Source organism: Ovis canadensis, chromosome 18 (genome assembly GCF_042477335.2).
Source record: "Ovis canadensis isolate MfBH-ARS-UI-01 breed Bighorn chromosome 18, ARS-UI_OviCan_v2, whole genome shotgun sequence".
Lineage (NCBI taxonomy): Eukaryota > Metazoa > Chordata > Mammalia > Artiodactyla > Bovidae > Ovis > Ovis canadensis.
The window spans coordinates 16,745,731-16,769,465 of NC_091262.1; the positions used below are offsets into that span (position 1 = coordinate 16,745,731).

The 23,735-nt window shown below is 46.3% G+C and overlaps 1 protein-coding gene across 3 annotated transcripts in view; it reads left to right on the forward strand.

The window, feature by feature from the left end:
• GABRA5 (gamma-aminobutyric acid type A receptor subunit alpha5) overlaps positions 1–23,735 on the forward strand; it is a 95,758-nt gene that overhangs the window by 63,264 nt on the left and 8,759 nt on the right. For all 3 annotated transcript variants that reach the window (XM_069559186.1, XM_069559187.1, XM_069559188.1), the window contains 3 exons: positions 3,223–3,305; positions 20,898–21,041; positions 23,401–23,553. In XM_069559186.1, the coding sequence (XP_069415287.1) occupies positions 3,223–3,305; positions 20,898–21,041; positions 23,401–23,553 (380 nt within the window). The remainder of the gene's footprint in view (positions 1–3,222; positions 3,306–20,897; positions 21,042–23,400; positions 23,554–23,735) is intronic.

Here is a 23,735-nt window from a genome sequence, read left to right on the forward strand (position 1 = left end):
TTTTTAAGTCCTGTTTTCTTAGTTATACTAAATAAATATTCCTTTACCTTACTTATTTCATAGTCTCTAATGATAATCTGTTTTATATAGTTTATGCTTGAAGATGTCCACACATGTACAGATATATCCATATCCTACGCATGCTTACATATCTGCATGCTACGATTAAATATTGCACCTTTAGAAGTCAGGATTGTGTAGAGATTTTAATGATTTGGGGAATACCTCTACTCTAATGTTGGGTAACCGAAAGACTGAATTTTAGAAACCAAGAACAATGAAATGAGAACGTATGTATCTGTGAAAAAATCTGGACAAAATGTATGAGGTGAAATTATAAGTGAAATGATATGTATTTGTAACTTTCATACTTATAATTTATGTGCCTTCTCCATATTTTTCTATGAACATAGGTGGCATATAATTTCAACTATCATCTCCCTGCCTGAATGTGAAACTTTTAGTATATTCTCATCCATGTGCACTCCCATCTTTAGAACTGACCCCATTTTAGGGAGAGTGGTCCCCCCAGACCACCGGAAAATTTCTTCTCTGTGATGGACACACACCTTCCTTCCACTGACACATGTTTTAGCTCCATTCAGAGAATACATGCATTGACCACTCCATCTGGAATTGTCAAACATGAATTATGTGCCCAATTAAAGAGCAAAAGGTTAATCTCTTGAAAGAAGGAAACAGTAAAGACAAAAATGATCGTATATTTTGATTCTCATCCCAGGCACGTAGGCAAGATCCAGACTTAATATAACAAAATAGAATTGTAACATCCATTTTAAAGTTGAAAATTGTGCAACTTGATTTCACTTTATATGATTATTTTTCATTTTAAATAATAGAATTAAACATTGAGAAACAGAAGATTAACTCCTAAAGAAATTTAGATTTACTACCTAATTAGCAGCTCTATAAAGAAATAAAAGCACCACAGATCACTTTTCTAACACCATACACAAAAATAAACTCAAAATGGATTAAAGATCTAAACTATAAAATTCCTAGAGGAGAACATAGGCAAATCACTCTCTGACATAAATCATAGCAGGATCCTCTATGACCCACCTCCCAGAATACTGTAAATAAAAGCAAAAATAAACAAATGGGACCTAATTAAAATTAAAAGCTTCTGCACAACAAAGGAAACTATAAGCAAGGTGAAAAGACAGCCTTTGGAATGGGAGAAAATAATAGAAAATGAAGCAACCTACAAACAACTAATCTCAAAAATATACAAGCAACTCCAGCAGCTCAATTCCAGAAAAATAAACAACCCAATCAAAAAGTGGGCCAAAGAACTAAACAGACATTTCTCTAAAGAAGACATACGGATGGCTAACAAACACATGAAAAGATGCTCAACATCACTCATTATCAGAGAAATACAAATCAAGACCACAATGAGGTTTCATTTCACACCAGTCAGAATGGCTGCTATCCAAAAGTCTACAAGCAATAAATGCTGGAGAGGGCGTGGAGAAAAGGGAACCCTCTTACACTGTTGGTGAGAATGCAGCCACTATGGAGAAGAGTGTGGAGATTCCTTCAAAAACTGGAAATAGAACTGCCTTATGACCCAGCAATCCCACTGCTGGGCATACACACCGAGGAAACCAGAATTGAAAGAGACACGTGTACCCCAGTGTTCATTGCAGCACTGTTTATAATAGCCAGGACATGGAAGCAACCTAGATGTCCATCAGCAGACGAATGGATAAGAAAGCTGTGGTACATATACACAATGGAGTATTACTCAGCCATCAAAAAGAATACATTAGAATCAGTTCTAATGAGGTGGATGAAACTGGAGCCGATTATACAGAGTGAAGTAAGCCAGAAAGAAAAACACCAATACAGTATACTAACGCATATATATGGAATTTAGAAAGATGGTAACGATAACCCTCTATGTGAGACAGCAAAAGAGACACAGAGGTGTAGAACAGTCTTTTGGACTCTGTGAGAGAGGACAAGGGTGGGATGATTTGGGAGAATGGCATTGAAACATGTATAATATCATATAAGAAATGAATCACCAGTCTAGGTTCGATGCAGGGTGCAGGATGCTTGGGGCCGGTGCACTGGGATGACCTGGAGGGATGGTGTGGGAGGGGGGTTCGGGGACAGCTCTGCAAATACAGCCAGCCTCAGGTCACAGAGCATGTGGGAGGACTTGTCGTTAGGTCTGTGCATTCTTGTCTGGATCCCTTAATATCTGTGTCTGACTTTCTCACCTTGAAACTGGGATGAAAACAGCAGTAAATCACGCTGTTCTAATTAAATGTGTTAATATAGGTGAAGCATTTAACACAGTGCCTGGCACAGACCAGCAGCTCGTATGACCAGTGCTGTTTTAGTCATCAGTGACAGTGGTAGTGGATGGTATTATTATCTGGAAGACCGGACTTGGATTAAAAACAGTAAGAAAGTTGCTGTTTCACTTACTCTGAAGTTTCATGGTAGCAGCCCTGTACCTGATAATCATAGCCAGCTTCTAGTTACAGCAGGTTGCTGTTGTTCAGTCACTCAGAGGGTCCGACTCTTTGCAACCCCATGGACTGCAGCACGCTAGACTTTCCTGTCTCACTATTTCTTGAAGTTTGCTCAAACTCATATCCGTTGAGTCGATGATGCCATCCAACCATCTCATCCTTTGCCACCCCATCCTCCTCATGCACTCAATCTTTCCCAGCATCAGTCTTTTCCAATGAGTTGGCTCTTCTCATCAGGTGACCAAAGTATTGGAGCTTCAGCTTCAGCATCAATCCTTCCAATGAATATTCAGGGGCCAAAATATGAACTGTGCATTTATTCCACAATTATATTTTTGAGCTTATAAATTATTTCAGAAAAAAATATATTTCCAGCCTGGTCAAGGGAAGTGTTTTAGATTACTCTTGGTAAGTGATGCGAGAATAAAAGAATAAATTATTTTTAAAGGCATCTCAAATTGCCTTACAAGTGGTAATGTATGTACAGACACATCAAGCCATAGAACTCCTGAGTAGATTTGATTTAAACTTTATTTCTAAATGATATTCACCTACAATGTAATCCTATGTAATTTAATGCAACATTTTAGAAAATGTCATAAAAGACTTTAATTAAAATAATGAGTGGAGTACTTAATATGCCTTTCTGGAACATGGTGTCCAATAAATGGAGCTGATGAGTCATTGAAAGGTCCCATCTCTTGTTTTTCAGCTTGACCATCTCTGCAGAGTGCCCAATGCAACTTGAAGACTTTCCAATGGATGCCCATGCCTGCCCTCTGAAATTTGGCAGCTGTAAGTTATTTTCACAAGTAAGAACCATGGATATACTTTGGGGTTATTTCCACATTCATTTAGAAGCATTTAGATACTATATGTAAATAAACTCAAGATGAGCTTCAGTCTGCTTGGGAAAGCTGGAGAGTCAGTAAGGCACACACACTGGTCCTCTCAGAATGATTTCCCTGCCTGTAACTGAGAGAATGCAAGTGGAGGCTTTTGCCCTCTAGGATATGCTCCTGGGGAAACAATTCCTTACCCCTAGACCTGCTTGGAGAAGGCAATGGCACCCCACTCCAGTACTCTTGCCTGGAAAATCCCATCGATGGAAGAGCCTGGTGTACTGCAATCCATGGGGTCGCTAAGAGTCGAACACGACTGAGCGACTTCACTTTCACTTTCCACTTTCATGCATTGTAGAAGGAAATGGCAAGCCACTCCAGTGTTCTTGCCTGGAGAATCCCAGGGACGGGGGAGCCTGATGGGCTGCCGTCTATGTGGTCTCACAGAGTCGGACACAACTGAAGCGACTTAGCAGCCGCAGACCTGAACTGCCCAGCAGACCTGCACTGGGCAGTTCTTTCTTGTTTTCACTTCTCAGATTTCAGGTCATCTCCTCCAGGGGCCGTTAATGACCCAATTTCCATTACACACTTCAGAACTCCTTATTGCGTGGTAGTCATTGTTATGTTGAGTCACTTCTTCTCAGATGTTCCATATGAACATTTTATTATTTATATGTGGTTATTTAATTTTCAAACAGTTTGGGATTTTCCTATTATCGTTCTGCTATTGCTTTCTAATTTAACTCCATTATAATCAGAGGATACCTTCTATATGATTTCACCTTTCTTACATTTATGGGAGTTTATTTCATGACGCAAAGGATTCATCTTGGTATTTGTTCTTTGAACACTTGAAAATCATGTATATTTTGCAGTTACTTGGTGCAATGCTCTACAAGTATTAATTAGATCCTGTTGACTATGCTGTTTTGAGTTCTATACTGTTTGCTGATTTTCTGTCTACATCAGTTGTTGAGCAAGAGGTGTTGAAGTCTCCAACTAATTGTGCAGTTAACTATTCCTACTTTCAATTCAGTACTTTTTTGTTCCATGTATTTCTTACTTTTTCTTTGATGCACACACATTCAGGATTATAGTCTCTTCTGGGTGAATCAGCCCTTTGTGATTGCATAATATTCCTCCCTGTCTGTGATAATTTTCTGTTTTAAAGTCTACTTTACCTGAAATCTATACGGCCACTCCTTCTTTCTTTTGATTATATTTGAATGATATATATATATTTCCATTTGCTTAATCATTATGTTAAAATGAATTTCTTTTAACGTGATGATTAAGTTGGTGTATGTTTGGGTCATAGTTTTAAATTCACTTTGCCAGTCTTTATCTTTTAATTGGTGTATTCTCATAATTTACACTTTCTGGAAGGCTTGTCTGCCACTTTATTTGATTTTTTGGTTTTCTGGTCTCTGTGTTTTCTGTTTCTTTATTTTCCTTTTCCTAACTCCATGTGGTTAGCTGAACATTTATTATGGTTCTGGCTTTTTTTTTTTAATTTATACTGTTTAGTTTCCATTTTCTTATACACCTTTTTAGTTATTGCTGTAGATATTACTTTATACATACATGACTTATTACAGTTTACTGTTGTTCTTATTTTACCAGTTCATATGAAAGCTATGTTCCTTTATCCTAAGATAGTGACAATATAGTTGTCTTAAACATTTTGTCCGTATTCACCTAGAATCACATCAGAGAGTATTGTGTTTATTTGAACTGTCAAACTTAATTTTGAAATCTCAAGATAAAAAGGATATTTTTTTCTCTATTTTTACTTACGGTGTTCTTTTATTGCACTCCCAGTGTCCCAAGATTTCTTCTTTTATAACTCAAAATTATTTTACCATAAAAATAAAACATTTTGAAATAAATGTTATGTTAAAACTGGGCTTCCCTGGTGGCTCAGATGGTTAAGAATCTGCCTTTGATGTGGGAGACCTGAGTTCTATCCCTGGGTTGGGAACATCCCCTGGAGGCAGGCTTAGCAACCCACTCCATTGTTTTTGCCTGGAGAATCCCCATGGACAGAGCAGCCTGAAGGGCTACGGCCTCCTTTATAACTGCTTAGCAAACTTCCTTTAACCATTCTTTTAGGATAGACTTCTGGCAATAAATTCCCTTAGTTTTTCTTCATCTGAAAATGTCTTGATTCCTCTCTTCACACCTGAAGAACATTTGTAATGAATATAAGATTCTGTTCTGACCGTTCTGTGGCATTTGAAAAATGTGCTACTTTGTTCTTGCCTCCATGGTTTCTGATGAGAAATCTGCTGTAATTCAAATCATATTTTCTTCATAGGTGAGATATCTTTTCTCTTTGTTGCTTTCAAGCTTCTTTTTTTTGTCTTTAGAGAAGTTTGACTATGATGTGTTTTAGTGTGGATTTCTTTGGGTTTATCTGATTTGAGATTTGCTCTACTTCTTGAATCTATAGGCTTTGGTCGAATTTAGGAAGTTTGAGCAGTTATTACTTTGAATACTTTTTCTGCCCCATCCTCTTTCTCTTCTTTTCTGATTCCAATGACGTGAATATTAAATCTTTTGTTTATTCCCCCAAGTTCTGAGGCTCTTTGCGTTTTTTCCTATTGCATCTGTGTATGGTCAGGCTCCTCAAGATGGCTGTCCTCTTGTTCTCTGTATATCCCCTGCCTGACCAGTGGATATACACCTACACCCTACTCACACGACTAACTTAGGTACATGTCCCAGGCCCCAGCTATCGACTATTCTAGCTTTAGGTCAGAACTCAACTCTCCTCTCCTCTTATCAAACAGTTGGTGAGGACTGGTGGTCTCCCTAGTAACTGATGAGCCAACTTGGTACCATTTCCCCGTGTAATTGGCAATCTCCCCTTCCCTCTGAGCAAAGGGGGTTACCATGTCCTGCCAGCCACCCAGCACACATGGTGGGGTGCTGCCCCAGGACCTTGCTTCAGACGTGTGAGCTCCCTCATCCTTTAAACCACTGACACCTCTGTCACTGCCTGTTTCTTCAGTCCAGAGGATGGCCTCCTAGGCCTAAGAGGTGCAGTCCAATGCTCTATTTTTCAGATAAACTTAATTTTTATTGTTGTATATTTAATTTTACTGATACTTTCTTTTGTTCCCTCCATCTTGCTGATAAACCCATTTAGTGAGCTTCTTATTATGGTTATTAGTTATTATTTTCTTTAATTTTATGTGTCAATTTGACTGGGCCACTGGATGCCTAGATACTTGTTAAACATTATTCTCGGTGTGCATGTGAGGATATTTTTTAATAAGATTAACATTTAGATTGGTTGACTAAATAAAGCAGATTGCCCTCCCTAATGTGGGTGGACTTTGTTCAATCAGCTGAAGACCTGAAATAGAACAGAAGGGCTGACTTTCCCGTGGGTAAGAAAGCCCTCCTACCTGACTGCCCTGAGCAGAAATGTTGGTCTTCTCCTGCCTTTGGATATAAACTGAAACAGCTGTTTTTAGGTCTCCAGCCTGACAGTTCTCAAACTGGAACTGCACCATCAGCTCTCCTGGGTCTTCAGCTTACTGACTGCAGATCTTGGGACTTCATGCTACTATTACTTCATGAGGCAACACCTTATAATAAATCATATACATAAATGTGTGCATCTTATAATTAGTCATATATATGTATGTATATATATGTCTAAATAGAGGTGATATACACATACATATCCTATTGTTTCTCTTTCTCTGGAGAACCCTGACTAATACAGATTTTGGTTATGAGAAGTAGGTGTTACTCTGGCAAATGCCTGAAAATGTGAATGTGGCTTTAGAACTGGGTAAGGGATAGAGGCTGGAGAGTTTTATAGTGGATGTTTAAAAAAGCTGAGGTTGCTATGAAAGGACTATTGTTGGCTGAAATGAGGATGTTGAAGATACTGGTTAGGGCTCCAAAAGAGAAAAAAAAAAGCGCTAGAGAGAAAATTTTCATATTCTTAGAGAATACCCAAATAATCATGAATAGAATGCTGCTTGAAACTTGGATGTTAAAGGTTTTCTGGTGAGGTCTCAGAAAGAAATGTGAAACAGGTTTTTGGAAAATGGTGGAAAGATGCTCCTTGTTATGAATCAGCAAGGCACTTGACTGATTTGTATTCTAGTGGTTTGTAGAAGGTAAACCTTGTGAGTAATGAAATTGGGCATTTAGTTGAGGAAATTTCTAAAGTGCTGGAGGAGTTGTTTGGTTCCTCTTGAGAGGCAACAGATGAATTAAAGAAGAAATTGTTGAGCCAAAACAAAGAAATGAAAACAAATTCCAGAACTTAAAGATTTGGGAAATTCTTATACTCATATTGCAAAAATGAGGAAGTTTGTTCATGATGGAACACCAAAAAAACAAAAAAAGGTTACCATGGTGTTATAAGCCATCTCAACTGAAGCAGGAAGAATGAGCTCCAAAGTGAGTGATTCAAAGGTGCCAGTCCTGGCCCAGGTGCAGCATGCACGGGCCAGGGGGTGAGGCCGCCTCTCCTCTGCCATCAGCAGAACCCTGAGTGATGCTCCCTGCAAGGCAGTGGGTGTGAGGCTGCTCCCCAAACGCTGAACCAGAGAGGGTTATGTTCGAGCTTTAAGATCTAGTGAAACTTGCCTTGCTAGGTTTTGGACTTGCTTGAAACTTAGCAGCCCTTCTTTTCCTTTTGAAAGGGGAATGTCTATCCTATACCCATCCCACCATTATATTTTAGAACAAAATAACTTGTTTCACAAGTTCACAGCTAGAGACAAATTTTGCCTCCGGATGAATTGAATCTAACCAATATCTGATTTAGATGATGTTTAGATGAGACTTTGGACTTCAGACATTAGAATTGATGCTTGGAAAGATTTAAGACTTTGGGGCTTACTAGGATGGAATGAATATATTTTGCATGTGAGAAGGACATGAATTTTGTTGGGTCCCAGGGTAGAATGATATGAACTGAATTATGCCTCCCAAATTCATATTTTGAAACCCTAATCCTCAGTGTTACTACATTTGAGCCTTTGTAACTAAACTTAATGGAGGTCATAAAGGTACAACCCTCATCTGATAGGATTAGTGCCTTTATAAGCAAAGGAAGAGAGAGATCTCTCTGTCTCCACATGCATGCAACAAGGAGAGGCCATGTGAGTACACAGGAAGAAGGCAGCCCTCTGTAAATCAGGACAAGAGTCCTCACCAGAATCTGCTAACACTTTCATCTTGGACTTTGCAGCCTCCAGAACTGTGAGAAAATAAATTTTGATTAAGGCAACCAGTCTATAGTACTTTGTTATGGTAGCCCAAGCAGACAAGCACAAATACTAAAACTTATGCTTGAGTTTTGTTTCTCTCTTTTATTTCTTTGCTGAGACTTTCTATTTTTTTATTTGTTTCAAGCATGTTTGTAATTAATCATTGTGGCATTTTACAGTGGCTACTTAAAAAACTTTGTCAAGTAATTCTAACATCTCTGTCATATCTTCCTTGACATCTGTTGATTTTTCAAAAGATCCAGTTTGATCTTCCTGGTTATGATCAGGACACATGTGTTTTTATTGAAACCTGGACATTTCATGTATTACATTATAACACTCTAGATTTATTGAAAGCTTCTGTTTTAGCTAGACTTAAAATCACTGCTCTGCAGGGAAAGGTGTAGCACAGCCTTCTTACTGCCAGGTAGCCTTCCCCTCTGATGCTGGGAAAAACTGAAGGCAGGAGGAGAAGGGGATGACAGAGGATGAGATGGCTGGATGGCATCACCAGCTCGATGGACAGGAATCTGAGTAGACTCCAGGAGTTGGTGACGGACAGGGAGGCCTGGCGTGCTGCGGTTCATGGAGTCACGAGGAGTCGGACACGACTGAGTGACTGAACTGAACTGAGGCTTCCCCCCAGCTTCCGTTGACAGAGGGGGGCCTGGGTTTGGCTGCTGCTGGTAGATACAGGACCTCGAGCTCCGTACCAGTGTCCCCTGACACCGTGTGGGTCGGCTAGCCTCGGGGTGGTAGGAGTCTGAGCTTCTGCTGGGCCTCCTGTGACACAGCCCCAGCAAATGTCAGGAGGACTGCTCCTGCTCGTCGGTGGGCGTCCAGGCTCCCCTCGCCCTCTCGCCCCTGCAGAGAGTTGGTGTCAGTGCTGCCCACCGACAGAAGGCCCTGCCCTCCGGCTGGACCTCTCCTCATAGCTGCTGAGGGGAAAGCCTAGCTCCGCACTCTCTTTGCGGGCCTTGGTTGGGACAAGGCAGCATCTTTTCTGTGGTATGTGACTGGAGTCAAGTGATTATTTTCTGTCTTTTTATTTATCTCTTTTAAAGAGAAGTCACTCCCTGCATCCAAGTGCCAGCTCCTCTCTGGGGCCCTCCTGCCCTTGTTCACTCTCCATTTCCTTCAAGGAGTTATTTTTCATATGATGTCCAAAGTTAATAGTGATTACCTACTAATAGCCACTCTGCCATTACTGGCAGGGAACTTCCTTAATTCTGAGGGTTTCCTTTAAAATTAATCCTTCTTTAATTCCAAAGGGATTTGGGGAATTAGAAGTATGTGTGATGAACCAAAATTAAGTTAATTTATGGGAATAAATCATTTTTTTTCAAATTATGATCTTCAAATGCCATGTAGAGATAACACATACGTTTACTTGGGGAAAGTAGTATAATAGAAAGGGACTCTCACTAAAATTTATTTAAACTCCTACTGCTGTTGGTGGCTGAGCACATCAGCAGTTGGGACAAACCCTTCAAAAGGTCCCTGGGGCACCTCATTTAGGAAACTCTGAGTCATTATGGCACTTAAAATTATGCCACTCTTTGTACCTGAAAACTATGCTCTTCATTTGATTAAAGGTAGATCACTAAAAGTCAAAGATTGTTATTTTTCATCATTATCTAAATAAATTCAAGTCAATGTGATGTTCAGATTTAATGGCAGTGGTGTGCAGGGCAGGCAGCACAGAGCGATTTTTGGGGAAATAAAGTATGTGAGCTTTTAAACATTCTTTATATCATCTCATATTCAGTGATGACCCAACTATGGTTATATAATTTATAATATTCAAAGCTAAAATATGTATCTAATAGGACCTCTTCATCTCTACATTCAATCAAACAACATCAATTTATATATATATATATAATATAAAAATTTGTGTATACACAAATGTACGCATTTCTTGAACTTCCTAGAGAGACAAAACCAATATGAACATTTCTTAACTCTCATACCAAATTTATTTTTATCTGCCTGATATTTTAAGATTGGTTTGAAATTGATGTGATCACTTATTTATATTTGCTGTTACTATCATTACTATGATATGCAAGGCAGCTTAGAAGATTTTCCTCATATATCATGTTTGAATTGACCAAAAGCTAGAAAACTTCATAGACTTCACTTTTCCTCAGCTCCTATGGTTTCAACTCAGAACTAAATAGCTTTAGGAGGAGAAATACTATTCAGTGAAGTGTTTTTCTTACTTGTGTTTTATCTTTTGGATTTACTAAAAATAGCTGCTTGGTCAAATAGCTCACTTCTACCCTTGACATCCAAGGCTGCAGAGGCTAAATGTGATAATATGGTGAGTTTCAAATTAGCCAGTCCAACAACTCTCTGCTGCTAGGAGACAAAGCAATGCAGATTGTCGTCATTATTCTGATGAGCCACGTGCTCTGGCTTCTCTAACGCAGAACTGAATTAACATGCATTTCTCTTACTGTTATATCTACTCTCAAGAATTCAAACAGTTATTGAAATTAGCCCTGGCTTCTAGAGCTGTGTTTCCTAGTCTGTAAGGAAGTTCCTTAAAGATAATTCAGTTCAGTTCAGTCACTCAGTCATGTCCGACTCTTTGCAACCCCATGGACTGCAGCATGCCAGGCCTCCCTGTCCATCACCAACTCCCGGAGTTTGCTCAACTCATGTTCATTGAGTCGGTGATGCCATCCAGCCATCTCATCCTCTGTCATCCCCTGCTCCTCCTGCCTTCAGTCTTTCCCACCATCAGGGTCTAATGGCATGGCTTAAATTTGGAAGTGAGTGCTTAAACAAATCAAGACTATTTAGAGAAGGAAATAGTCCTTTTCTTGTTTTATTTGTGAAGTTACGCCTTAAGTAGTAGACCAAGTTTCATGAGAAATCATCTGAATTGATGAGAACATACTCTAAATTCGACGTGGACACTATTTTGGTGGCTCTCCAGTAGGCACAGTTTCAGGCCATATGTGTCATGAGGTTGAGCTGTTAGAGTGTTCGAACATGTGAGAAAACAGCTCTGCCACTGCTTTGGTCATGCCAGTATGGAGCAACTCTGCTGGTCTATGGGTGTCTAGAGTGCAGGTTTCAGAGAGCCTGGTGTGAGGTCGTGGAGACACGCTGGAGCTTTATCTGTGTTGTGCGTTGGTTGACCTTGATTACTGTCTGGCAGCTGTGTCGGGGGTGCTCTGCTCTTAGCACCCTGCGAGGTATAGTGGGAAACAGGCATGGCCAGGGTTCCAGGAGTGAATGCTGAGCAGATTAAATAATTCAGTGAAAACCCTTGTGAAACTGAGGGCTGTTTGGGGAAGCTCATGGGGGTCATATTCTGAACTGAGCCTGGAGGATCTGGATGGAAGAAGGCATGATGGATAAAGGAGAAAACACAGTTGACAGGTGATGAGTTTGTGGAGGCACTGACGTCCCCCTTTGGGGAAGAGAAGGGCAGTGTCACAATTCAGATGTTGTTATTGTTCAGTCGCTCAGTCATGTCTCCCTGTGACCTCGTGCTGCTGCTGTTGTTGTTATATGTTGTTGTTGTTTAGTCACTAAGTCAGTCTCCATGGACTGCAGCACGCCAGGCTCCTTTGTCCTCCACGGTCGCCCAGGGTTTGCTGAAATTCGTGTTCACTGAGTCAGTGATGCTATCTAACATCTTATTCTCTGCTCCCAGATAGGAAGGGCCTTAAATTCCAAAAGGTAGAGACAGACAGAGAAGTGATGTGGAATAAGGGGAGGGTGTGCTGAAGTCATTGTTTTGGAAGTGAAAACAAGTGCTTGGAATGTCACGAAGCAGTGGAGGTGATGAGAGCTGAGAGCAGGGTGGTGGCCAGTGTGACAAGTAGATTATGAGGTGGGCTCTGGGCCCATGTATGAGTCAAAGACGACATTGTGATTTAAGACCAGGTGACTTACAAAATGCTATTGTCTATGAGAAATTGGGAAGTGATTGGAAGGAGCTACTGGCATGAATGTGTAAAAAGCTAATTGGATTATGAAAGGGACAGGAAAGTATATGGAGGGGTTTGATCCTCCTATTCCTGGCCTTTGACTTGCTTCTCATTCTTCTTCACAAAGGAAGCAGCCCTTCTGCTGGGAGGGTGACAGGCGTTTGTTCTTCCCTGATTTGATTCCACTTAAGTCTGTAGACACAGAGAGCATGGTCTCTCAACTCTGCCCTAGACCAGCGGGTAGTCAGTGACCCCATGTAATTTTACAGAGACCCAACTGTGGGGGTGGTGATGGGCCATCTGACTAGCAAATCTGTCTTCCACTATTGCTTTCTGGGTAACAGAGCAGCAATGTTGTCTGTTCATCTCCATCTGCAGAGAGCTGCACTCACTTCTCAGCTGATTCTGGACAGGCAAAGCCCCAGTGATCTCATTGGTACCTGCTTGATTGAAAGCAGGGATGCGGAGTGTAGACATTTATATTTTACAAAGTTTCTAATTTAGATTATGGAATTAATGGGTCGGGTGTTGACTTGGTTTTCAGTTCAGGAGACTGACGGGGCAGTTGAAGGCAGGTGGGTCACACAGGTATGGTTGGTGAGGTCACCTGGGACAGGTACTCTGCCGATTCCTACCTCAGTTTTAGAAGAAGGAGGAAGACTGAGGACATGGGCATCAGAGAACTAAAATCCTATACAGTTTGCCAATCATCAGAATTCTGATCACCTCCTAACCTGCATTGCTTCTAACATAGGCAGTGAATGCACAGAGTAGAAGAGGCTTCCTTGCTGTCCTCACAGCCCGTCACGTAAGACTAACCGGTGGTTCCCACACACTCGGTTTGCTTTTGACAATTAGAAAATGAATTCATGTACAAAGATCTTCTCATGAGACTGGATTTGACACCAAACAAAACTTCTGTCCAGCCTGTGGCTCTGTTCCTTGGTCGCTGTTTACTGTGGATGTACTGTGAATCAGGCACATGGTAAATACTTGGCTGTCACGGGTTCATGTTGCCCTGAGCACCTCCAGGCTGTTCCCCTCAATCTGCAGATGACAAAGCAGAGCTTGGAGCAGAACAGCGGCGGTCGGGATCATGCCAAAATCTTTCTCTCATCGTTAGACAAAAACTCGCGGCTTCTAAAGGCCTTGTAAGCAAGGGGTTGGTGTGCCATTGTGACCATTTATTCAGGATTTGCAGTGCCAGAAGAGGACAGATAGGAAGTGTCAACCCGGGGACAGAGCTGCTCGGAAAGCAGTGATGAATTGCCAGGTTGGCTGTGGGTGAAAATGTTTCGAACCTTCTTGCCTAGCTCCACTGATGTATAGTTGGAGGAAGGCAAGCGTTATGTTTTTGGAGCTCTAAATCATGACAGAGGACGGTGGCATGGCAAACTTGATGGCCTCATTTACGGTTGTCCCAGCTAAGAGATTGTTTGCCACGCATCTGACACAGAGAGCAGAATTTAGTGCTGCTAAATGTCATTGATATCAATAGGCCATTTAATACTAGCAATTTGAAAACCAAGAGGATATGAGTTATTAGTGTGCATTGTAGTGGACACTCATACATTTCTCTGTGATTTCAGTTAACTTTTATCTAGTTACAATTCTGATTTTCTGGGGTCCTTATTGTTGGATTATGGTGGTCCATAATCTACCCCACCCTATCCCCATCAGCAGTGGAGAAAGAGGCTTGGAGGCCGGTGAGCCTGCAGGTAACAGAGGCAGCCTCTCCTCAGCCTCTGATCCTTGAAGCACAGACAGGCTTACCTGGTCTGCATGCCCCTTGGCTGCAAAGCTCAAGGAAAGCCACACCCAGTCCCATAGAGAGAGTCAAGACCCTGTGCCCAGCCACACCCAGTCCCATAGAGAGTCAGGACCATGTAGCCAGCCACACCCAGTCCCATGGAGAGAGTCAGGACCATGTACCCAGCCATACCCTGTCCCATGGAGAGAGTCAGGACCCCGTGCCCAGCCACACCCAGTCCCATAGAGAGTCAGGACCATGTACCCAGCCACACCCTGTCCCACGGGGAGAGCCAGGACCACGTGCCCAGCCACACGCAGTCCCATGGAGAGTCAGGACCCCATGCCCAGCCACACCCAGTCCCATAGAGAGTCAGGACCATGTACCCAGCCACACCCAGTCCCATGGAGAGAGTCAGGACCATGTACCCAGCCATACCCTGTCCCATGGAGAGAGTCAGGACCACGTGCCCAGCCACATCCAGTCCCACGGGGAGAGCCAGGACCACGTGCCCAGCCACATCCAGTCCCACGGGGAGAGCCAGGACCACGTGCCCAGCCACACCCAGTCCCATGGAGAGTCAGGACCCCATGCCCAGCCACACCCAGTCCCACAGAGAGTCAGGACCATGTATCCAGCCACACCCTGTCCCATGGAGAGAGTCAGGACCACGTGCCCAGCCACACCCAGTCCCACGGGGAGAGCCAGGACCACGTGCCCAGCCACACCCAGTCCCATGGAGAGTCAGGACCCCATGCCCAGCCACACCCAGTCCCACAGAGAGTCAGGACCATGTATCCAGCCACACCCAGTCCCATGGAGAGAGTCAGGACCACATGGCCAGCCACACCCAGTCCCACGGGGAGAGCCAGGACCACGTGCCCAGCCACACCCAGTCCCATGGAGAGTCAGGACCACGTGCCCAGCCACACCCAGTCCCATGGAGAGAGTCAGGACCACATGGCCAGCCACACCCAGTCCCACGGGGAGAGTCAGGACTGCGTGCCCAGCCACACCCAGTCCCACGGGGAGAGTCAGGACTGCGTGCCCAGCCACACCCAGTCCCACGGGGAGAGTCAGGACTGCGTGCCCAGCCACACCCAGTCCCACGGGGAGAGTCAGGACTGCGTGCCCAGCCACACCCAGTCCCATGGGGAGAGTCAGGACCACGTGCCCAGCCACACCCAGTCCCACGGGGAGAGTCAGGACTGCGTGCCCAGCCACACCCAGTCCCATGGGGAGAGTCAGGACCGCGTGGCTTGCCACACCCAGTCCCATGGAGAGTCAGGACCACATGCTCAGCCACACACAGACCCATGGGGAGAGTCAGGACCGCGTGCCCAGCGGTCCAGTCTGTACCCCGCCACGTCTGCGGCCTCACCACCCCAGAGCTCCCACCTGCATGCCCACGTCCTGGATGGCTTCTCTCCAGGCCACCTAGGCGGGCTCCCATGCCCTCCTGAAAGCCTCATTTGTCCCAAAGGCCCCCCTCTTCCCTGTGCCCCCTACTCTTCGCCCTCTTCCCATCTTCCTTGAGGACACTGGCATTGAGTGGGTCGCTCCGCAGTTGGGGGAGGAGGGAAGGTGCTCTCTGCTCTCCCGCATGTCTCTGCACCCAGTCGTCCTTGGCTCTCAGAACTGCCTGGGGCAATGAGACCTATTGGCCCAAGGTTTGTGCTCCTTTCTAAGCTTTGTGATTCACAGTTCTTGGCCGGCTCACATCTTCCAGAGGTTGTGGGGGCCTCTGTACTTCTCTGGGGCAGGGGACAGACTCACAGCCCATAGTGTGTGGATTGGGACCGGAATGAAGGGGTGCTGGTCGGACGTGGGCAGCCCTCACAGTCCCTGTGAACATGGCCGGGCTGGGGCCAGCCTCACAGAGCAGCAGCCTGGCCTGCCCTGGGGCACAGCGGCTGGGGAAAGGACAGGGGCACAATACAGCAGGAAGCGAGATGCCTGCGCCAGTCTGGGGACAGCGGGGAGCCTCATCACCGTCCACCACCCACTCCACACTCAGCCCTGGCCAGAACCCAGCGTGCTACTCTGCTCCAGTCCATGTCTCAGCGCCACGGCCCTGCAGCCTTCAGGATGCTGTGCCGTGTGAATGATAGAAAGAAGGAAATCTCACCTTGTTTATGGGGAACTCAGGGAGCTGTCAGCACAAGCCTGACTGTGTCTGTGACCAGACACTTGGAAAGCAGCTTGCCAGTCTGGAGCGCATCGTCAGCCCCCCATGCCACCCCGGCCACGTCCCCCACAACAGAGAAGGGAACTTACGGCAGAACGCACTTGCACTGGAGGGCTCCAATGCAGCTCATGTGAAAACACGCTTCTGCATTACCTGAGACTTGGAAGGTCGTGCTAATTTAAAAACACATGACAAGAACACTCAGCCTCCACTTGCGGTGTAATTCAAGTGTAGCATCTGTAGTATCCCATTGACTGGTGAGCACGTCTGCTCTGTTTACATCATTCTGTTTGATATCTTACTCATACACAGATGGCACTGGAATCGTGTCACTAATTCTCAGGGTTCTAATGACCCCCTCGCCAAGGAGCCTCCTGAGAAGTAGGGTTCCCAACTCTGGGAGCTGCGGCTTTGCTCAGAGACAGGACGCACTGAGGGGAGAACACCCAGTCAAAGAGGAAAGTGATACAACCTCACCGAGAGACGTGTCACCTAGAGCACTGTTCTGTGTTGCCCTCAGGTCATCATTAGCCGTCAGACACACACTGGCTAGGAATGCTTGGGGTGCCCACCAGGCCCATATGAGCCATGGCAGCCCGCTCACATTTTCTGACGGGAGCCAGTGCTGAAGCTGGACGGGCCTCCGTGGTTCCTGTTAGGACCTCGTGACATACTCAGCAGCAACCGCCCGGAAAAGGGAGCTTTGAAAAAACCAGGTTTATCACTCAGAGATCTCAGCGGGCACACAGCACACCCAGGGCCACGCAGCACAGTCATGGGTGAGGGAAAGAGGAAGAACATAGATGTGGGGCCCTGCCTTCATTGGGGTCCAGGGTAGGGTGCATAGGGTTTCACCAGTTCAATTTTTATTGGCAAATTCAAAACATAAGAACGGGAATTAGGTGTTCTACCTAGCGAGAATTGTCAGTTATCTAGGTCACCTTGGGTTTTCTTGAAGAGGAACTGTGTGGGTGGGTTGGTCCTTTATCTAGTGGAGTATCTGGGAACATGCTCATATGAGGTGAATGCCTTTTAAACAGGTGCCTTGGCAATCAGCAATTGAAAGCTTGATGCCAGGCACTTAACACTACAATTTTAAAAAGTTTATTAGCAGTCACTTGCACTCCAGAGACCTACATTCACATCATGTCCCTGGTAAAAAGATTCGATACCTAAGATGTAATGTCACCCAATCTAAATCTGTAGATCTAGTTCAGGTCCAAGATAAATCTCATCAGAATATTTCGGGGAAAGCCTGATTTTAATGTGTGTGGGTGAAGATGAAAAGGGGACACCTTGTTCTTCCAGCTGCTGGTGTCTAGAGTTCTGCACTCTGTGTGGTTAAGACAAGGGGCTTGAAATCGCGATAGAAAAAGGAAGCAGAACAGACAATTCCACAGAGAGAGCCTGTGCCCGAAGGAGACCTTACTTGTCAGAAAAGGCCCTGCAAGGATGTGGGAGGGAGGAACGGCTTAATGATTCCAGTGGCAGCACAGAAAATCTCATGGAGACGGTGCAATTGGATACTTACATAGGAAAGTATGTACAGAAGTCAGCATGTCAAGGCCCTAATGGTTAAAGATGGAGCATTCCAGCTTTGATCAGGAGGGCCTCCGAAATAAGATGCAGAGATTAAAAGGTTGATAAATTTAACTCACTTAGGCTATCATTTATAAAAAAATATTTTTTAAGTGAGCAAAGTGTTATAGGCACAACTTGAAGAAGATGTTTACAACACATGGAACAAAAAAATTATAAAGAAAACATGATTCAAATGGGTAAAAAACACAATCAGATTTTATGAAGAAAACATAGCAAAAAAAATAAAACCTTTGTTTAGTGATGTCTGTAAAACTACAGAGCAAACAATGCAGTGATTATGTGATTATTGTCATTTGGAATAGAACCTGTTGTGGGGAAAGTGAGTTCACAGAGGGCCTGGAAGTTTCCTCTGTGTTAACTCAGTGTTTGCTCCATACTTGTTTGTTTTATTGTTTTTCAAATATTAGGAATGCTCTTTTGTACGTAAATCAACAATAAGGGTAGTGATGTGCGCTAGCAGAGAAACTCACACACTTATTAGGAAGGAGTACTCATCACTGGCATGACCCTTCTCCTGGCTCCTTCTGTGGAGGCCTGTGGCCACACGTGCACTCCTGCCCGTCTGCCCAGCAGTGGCTGCACCGGGCCCATGAGCTGTGCACCAGGCCCTGCCTGGTGGAGTCCCGGAACCTGCCACCCTGCCCAGGGACGCCTTCCCTGCCAGCCCGCCTGTCTCCTGAGATGCCTGCAGAGGCCTCCCTGTGAGGGCGCACGGCTCTTTGCATTAGGGGTTGATGTCAGGCGGGGAGCCCAGCGTACAGGCTTGTGCAGAAGGCGCTGGGGTCTGAGTGTGGCAGCCGTGCAGACGCTCTAGGTGTGTGGGTTCACCGTCGGGGGCCTCGAGAGACACGAGGAGCGCTCGAGCGTGCGGGTTCCTTCACGCCAGCCGCTCCCGGGAGCCACTCTTGCAGAGGCGACCCCAGCTGTCCCCCGAAGCCTGTGACCCAGGCCCCCGGAAGCGTGCTCCTCGTCCTCCCGGTGCAGTGGCCGCCGCGCCAGTGCCTCTGCTGCCTCCTCACCTCTCAGCATCTGGGCCCTGCAGGCCCCTCCCCTCCACCGACACACACCCCAGCCGCTGCTTCCCATGACGTCCGTGTGCTGACGCCCCGCGATCTCACCTCCCCAGACTACCCCACTGAAAGCTGCACATCTCCCCTCGGCAGAGCGTGTGTCTCCCTGTAGCACGCACTACCACCTCACATATGACATGTTCATGTATATTTGTCTCCCCCCTCTGGGAGACGGTCTTCTGTTTATTTTCCATCCACCTGTTCTAGTGTTCTGCTGCCGTGACATGTTATCACAAACTTGGCAATTTAATTGAAACAGCGTATTTATTAAGTAGCCTATAATACCAGTTCAGTTCAGTTGAGTCGCTCAGTTGTGTCTGACTCTTTGCGACCCTATGAATCGCAGCACGCCAGGCCTCCCTGTCCATCACCAACTCCCGGAGTTCACTCAGATTCATGTCCATCAAGTCAGTGATGCCATCCAGCCATCTCATCCTCTGTCGTCCCCTTCTCCTCCTGCCCCCAATCCCTCCCAGCATCAGAGTCTTTTCCAATGAGTCAACTCTTCGCATATATACATATATAAAATCATGACATTGTACACCTTAAACTTATACAATGATATGTGTCCATTGTATCTCAACAGTTAAAACATTAAAAAATAGAACAACACTTGTATTATCTTCTAGTTCTACAGGTCAGACAGTGAATTTGCGTGGTGTCCCAGCTCTGGGTTTCCCATGGCCAGAATCGTGGTGTCAGCAGGGCTGCCCTCCCTTCTGGAAGCTCTGGGGGCGAGTCCACATCCAGCCCCTCAGGCTGCGGGCAGGGTTCAATTCCACGATCTGCAGGTTGAAGTCTCTGTTTCTTGCTGGCTGTCACCAGGAGTCATTCTTGCCCATAGAAGGGCTGACTCCATACCTTGGGTCACGGCCCCTTCCTACACCTCTAAAACCAGCAATGGAAGTTGAGTCCTTTCTTTCTGCCTCGAATCTCTCTGAGCTGGGTCTCTCTGACTGGCCTCAGCTCGAGGAAGTTCTCTGTTTTTAAGGACTAATGTGGTTATATTGGGTCCACTGGGATCATCTAGGAAATCTCCTGGGTCATTTGCCTCTAAGAATTAGAAATAAAACTGTTTCCCGGGGTTGATATGAGGTAACTACTGACCAATTCTGTATCACTTAAGAAAATTCTAATATTGTAACCAACCACTTTGAATAATAAACCATCAACTCTTTCCTGCTATACAAGCTGCCTTATAACAGTGTACCCCTGAGCCTCAGTCCGTGCTTTGGTTTGAGAGCTCTCGGTTTGCAAACTGTCTTTTTGGTGCGTGCACAGTGAACTTACTCATTGCTTCTTGAGTGATTCATTGTGTTTACTTTGACTCTTAATGAACCGTTGACACCCTGATGGAGCTCTCCTCAGCTCCATTGTAACAGTGGCCGGCAGACTGTCACAGTCCCATTCTCAGATAGGAGCACTGAGCACAGAACAGGAGCCTTGCCCCAGAGCATGGAGCTGGCAGAGCCCCAGGCCCTGTGGTCTTGGCCTGTGCAACGGTGCACCCAGAAGAGAAGACAGTCCGTGGGAAGCACTGGGCCTGACTTCTGAGCGCTCTGCCCTGTGGAAATGAGAAGGGCTTCGACTGTGGAGCTATCTGCCCTGGTCTGACTGCCTGTGCTTTCTATAGGTCGTTTGACTCTTCAGTCATCCCTCTCACTACTCTTATAAACATGTGTGGTTGTACCAGGCTGCAAACGGTCCCAGGCTTACACTGCTTTCTGTCCCTTGCCATGCAGATGCATATCCTAATTCTGAAGTCGTCTATGTCTGGACCAATGGCACCGCCAAGTCAGTGGTGGTGGCAGAAGATGGCTCCAGGCTGAACCAGTACCACCTCATGGGGCAGACCGTGGGCACGGAGAACATCAGCACCAGCACAGGTAGCCCTCCTCTCCCGCACCCACCGCGGGCGCACACCCAGGGGGAGCCCCAGCTCTCCTGAGCCACAAGAAGCTGCCACGTCCAGCCCCACCTCCGGCCGCGTACGGAGGTGCAGCTGTGGCGTCCCGGCATTAAGGGTCATGAGGGACGTTAATCCGAGGTGCGTTTGCCCCCATGTGAGCATCAGTGACCGTGGGCCCTGCTTATGTAACAGTCCTGCCAAACACCGAGATGCCAGCAGCAGCCTCTGCAGCAAAGGCAGAGAGCTTCCTGCACATTTTCCCATTTACCTGCTCTGCTGTTTCTGTTTTACCATTTCAGGGATTCCCCTGGGGTTGAATTTTGGCAAGCACAGCGAGCCACATAGAAATCGCCACAGCCTTCGAGGGTGCAGTTAACTCTGTCAGGCACAGGGCTGGCTTGAGCCCTCTGGCAGCACAGGCCTGGCGTCACCTGATGCCATGTGGGCAAGGTCTCCAAAGGAACACAGTGCATTCCTGGCCTACAGCAACATGGGCTGTCCTCAGACCCCAGCCCCAGTGGTCATGATCACCAGCTTGGCTGTGAGCAGGGGAGGGTCCTCCAGGGCACCAGATGGCAGGAGAAATGTGGGAGAAGGGTGGAGTGAGTCCTGCTCGCAGCATGAGTTCTAAGCCCCAGATGGTCCCCGGGTCAGCATCACCACCCCTGGGAACTGGCCAGAAGCAAGGAACGCACATTGCAGCCTTCCACTCAGTGCCCGTCCACTGGAGAGGGCTGGTGTCCTCGGAAAGGGCCTGGCAGGCCTGGGAAGAGGCTGCTGCAACATACTGTTGCTGCGTTCAAGGGGAAGGAAGAGGCGGCAGGCCGGGTTTTACGGGACGTGGGAAGGTGGCATGGCAGATACTTGGGGTTAAGGAGTGCAACGCTAATGAAGAGTGCTACTGTTTCGTGTCATTCTGTAAACATTTTAAAATGAGATTCTGCCCCTATTTGCATTTAAAAAATGACCTCTTTTGATTGTTATCTTATACTGCTATCCTCGACTCAAAAATAAAACAGAATGAAAAGAACCGTAACAGCAAAAGAATTTATAAGTTGGAAAGTAACTTCAAATCTGAATGCAAAGAAACAGAATGGCGTTTTCCCTCTTCTCAAGCATTGAGAGGCAAAATCAGATCATGGCAAAGCATACCTCCCCCCTTCTCTGTGTCCCTGTCTCCTTCTGTGGGACGGAGCCCAGTCCCTCCTCGCGCCTGCCTGGGGCTGTGGGGAGGGTGTGGTGGCTCTCGGCCCTGCGGGAATTCTGGTCTCCTCTGTAAGGAGCAGGTTTTGCCACACGCGATCTTAATGCATGCTGTGAGGAAAGGCACCTAGGGACACATCCGCAGCTGACCTTACTGAGTGCTGGGCTTTGATTCCAACAGCAAGCATCCACACTTCAACCAGTCTCAAACGCCTCAACACTGAGCCCATGCTGCAGTCTGACCACCCTCAAACAGATGGCCCCATCTGGGGTCCGCCTCAGCAGAGGCCCCCCGACCCTCCACCTGCATCCACAGTTCTGCCAGACTCACTGGCCACACCGTCTGATTCTCCAATCAGTCAATGGACTCTTGTCCTCAGATCAACTCAGCTCTGCCTTCACGTCTGGAGGCATCCTTCCCGTCTCCCCAGGGAGAGGCAGACTCACGCAGCAAAGGAGCCTGTCTCACCCCGCTCCCCCGGTAGCCGCCTTGACTGCTTACCAGTTCACCATCAGTGCAGCGTCATTCTCCGCAATGAGGGGGAGGTCGGCGCTCGCCTCCCACACCACCAGGCAGATCCAGAGAAGGCACTGGGGCATCGCCAAGGAGATGCCCCCGCTGTCCCTGGGAGGCGCGGTCAGGACCCGCCACCTCCTGGGTCTGCTGCTTCTGACCCCCTAGCCAGGGGCGGGGCACTGAGCCTGTGGGGCCCTGGAAGCCCACCACCCCTGCCAGCCCTCTGTGGCTGGGAAATGAGGAAAAACCCTCCACCCGCGACAGCGCTCTGTGATGTCCTGAGTTATATGTAGAGAGGCTAAATCCTGAAATCCCGAGGGCAGTAGCAGTGAGGGGGGCAGGTGGAGGGTGGCACAGATTGTAACCAGGGATTAGGAAAACACACAAATCTGATTTTCCCCAGAAAAGCATCCCCCCGCAGAGGCTCTTCAGAGGCCGGGGGTCAGGAGACTTACAAAACAACCAGCCTCTCCTTCACCCAAACAAGACGATTTGTGCAGAGGGAAGGTGGGGAGAAGGGAGCTCCCGAGGAGACTGTGACCAGGGGCAGGAAGCCCAGGGCGGGACTGCAGGGCTTCCTTTAGGTGGCTGACTGCACTGATTTGCTTATCTGCAGGTGAATACACAATCATGACAGCTCATTTCCATCTGAAGAGGAAGATTGGCTACTTTGTCATCCAGACCTACCTCCCCTGCATCATGACCGTGATCTTGTCACAAGTGTCCTTTTGGCTGAACCGAGAATCAGTTCCCGCCAGGACAGTGTTTGGTGAGTGTGCCTAACCCAGGCCTGCAGGCTGTGTTCTGCCTAGTCTAACATCCCAGAAAACAACAGCCTAGAGCTGCCTGTCTATTCTGTGACCTTGAAAACAAATTCAGTCTTAAAAGACTAGATGTAGGGCTGCTTTCTGAACCAGGGTTCAGAGCAATTTGATCATCCTTTCCCTCCTG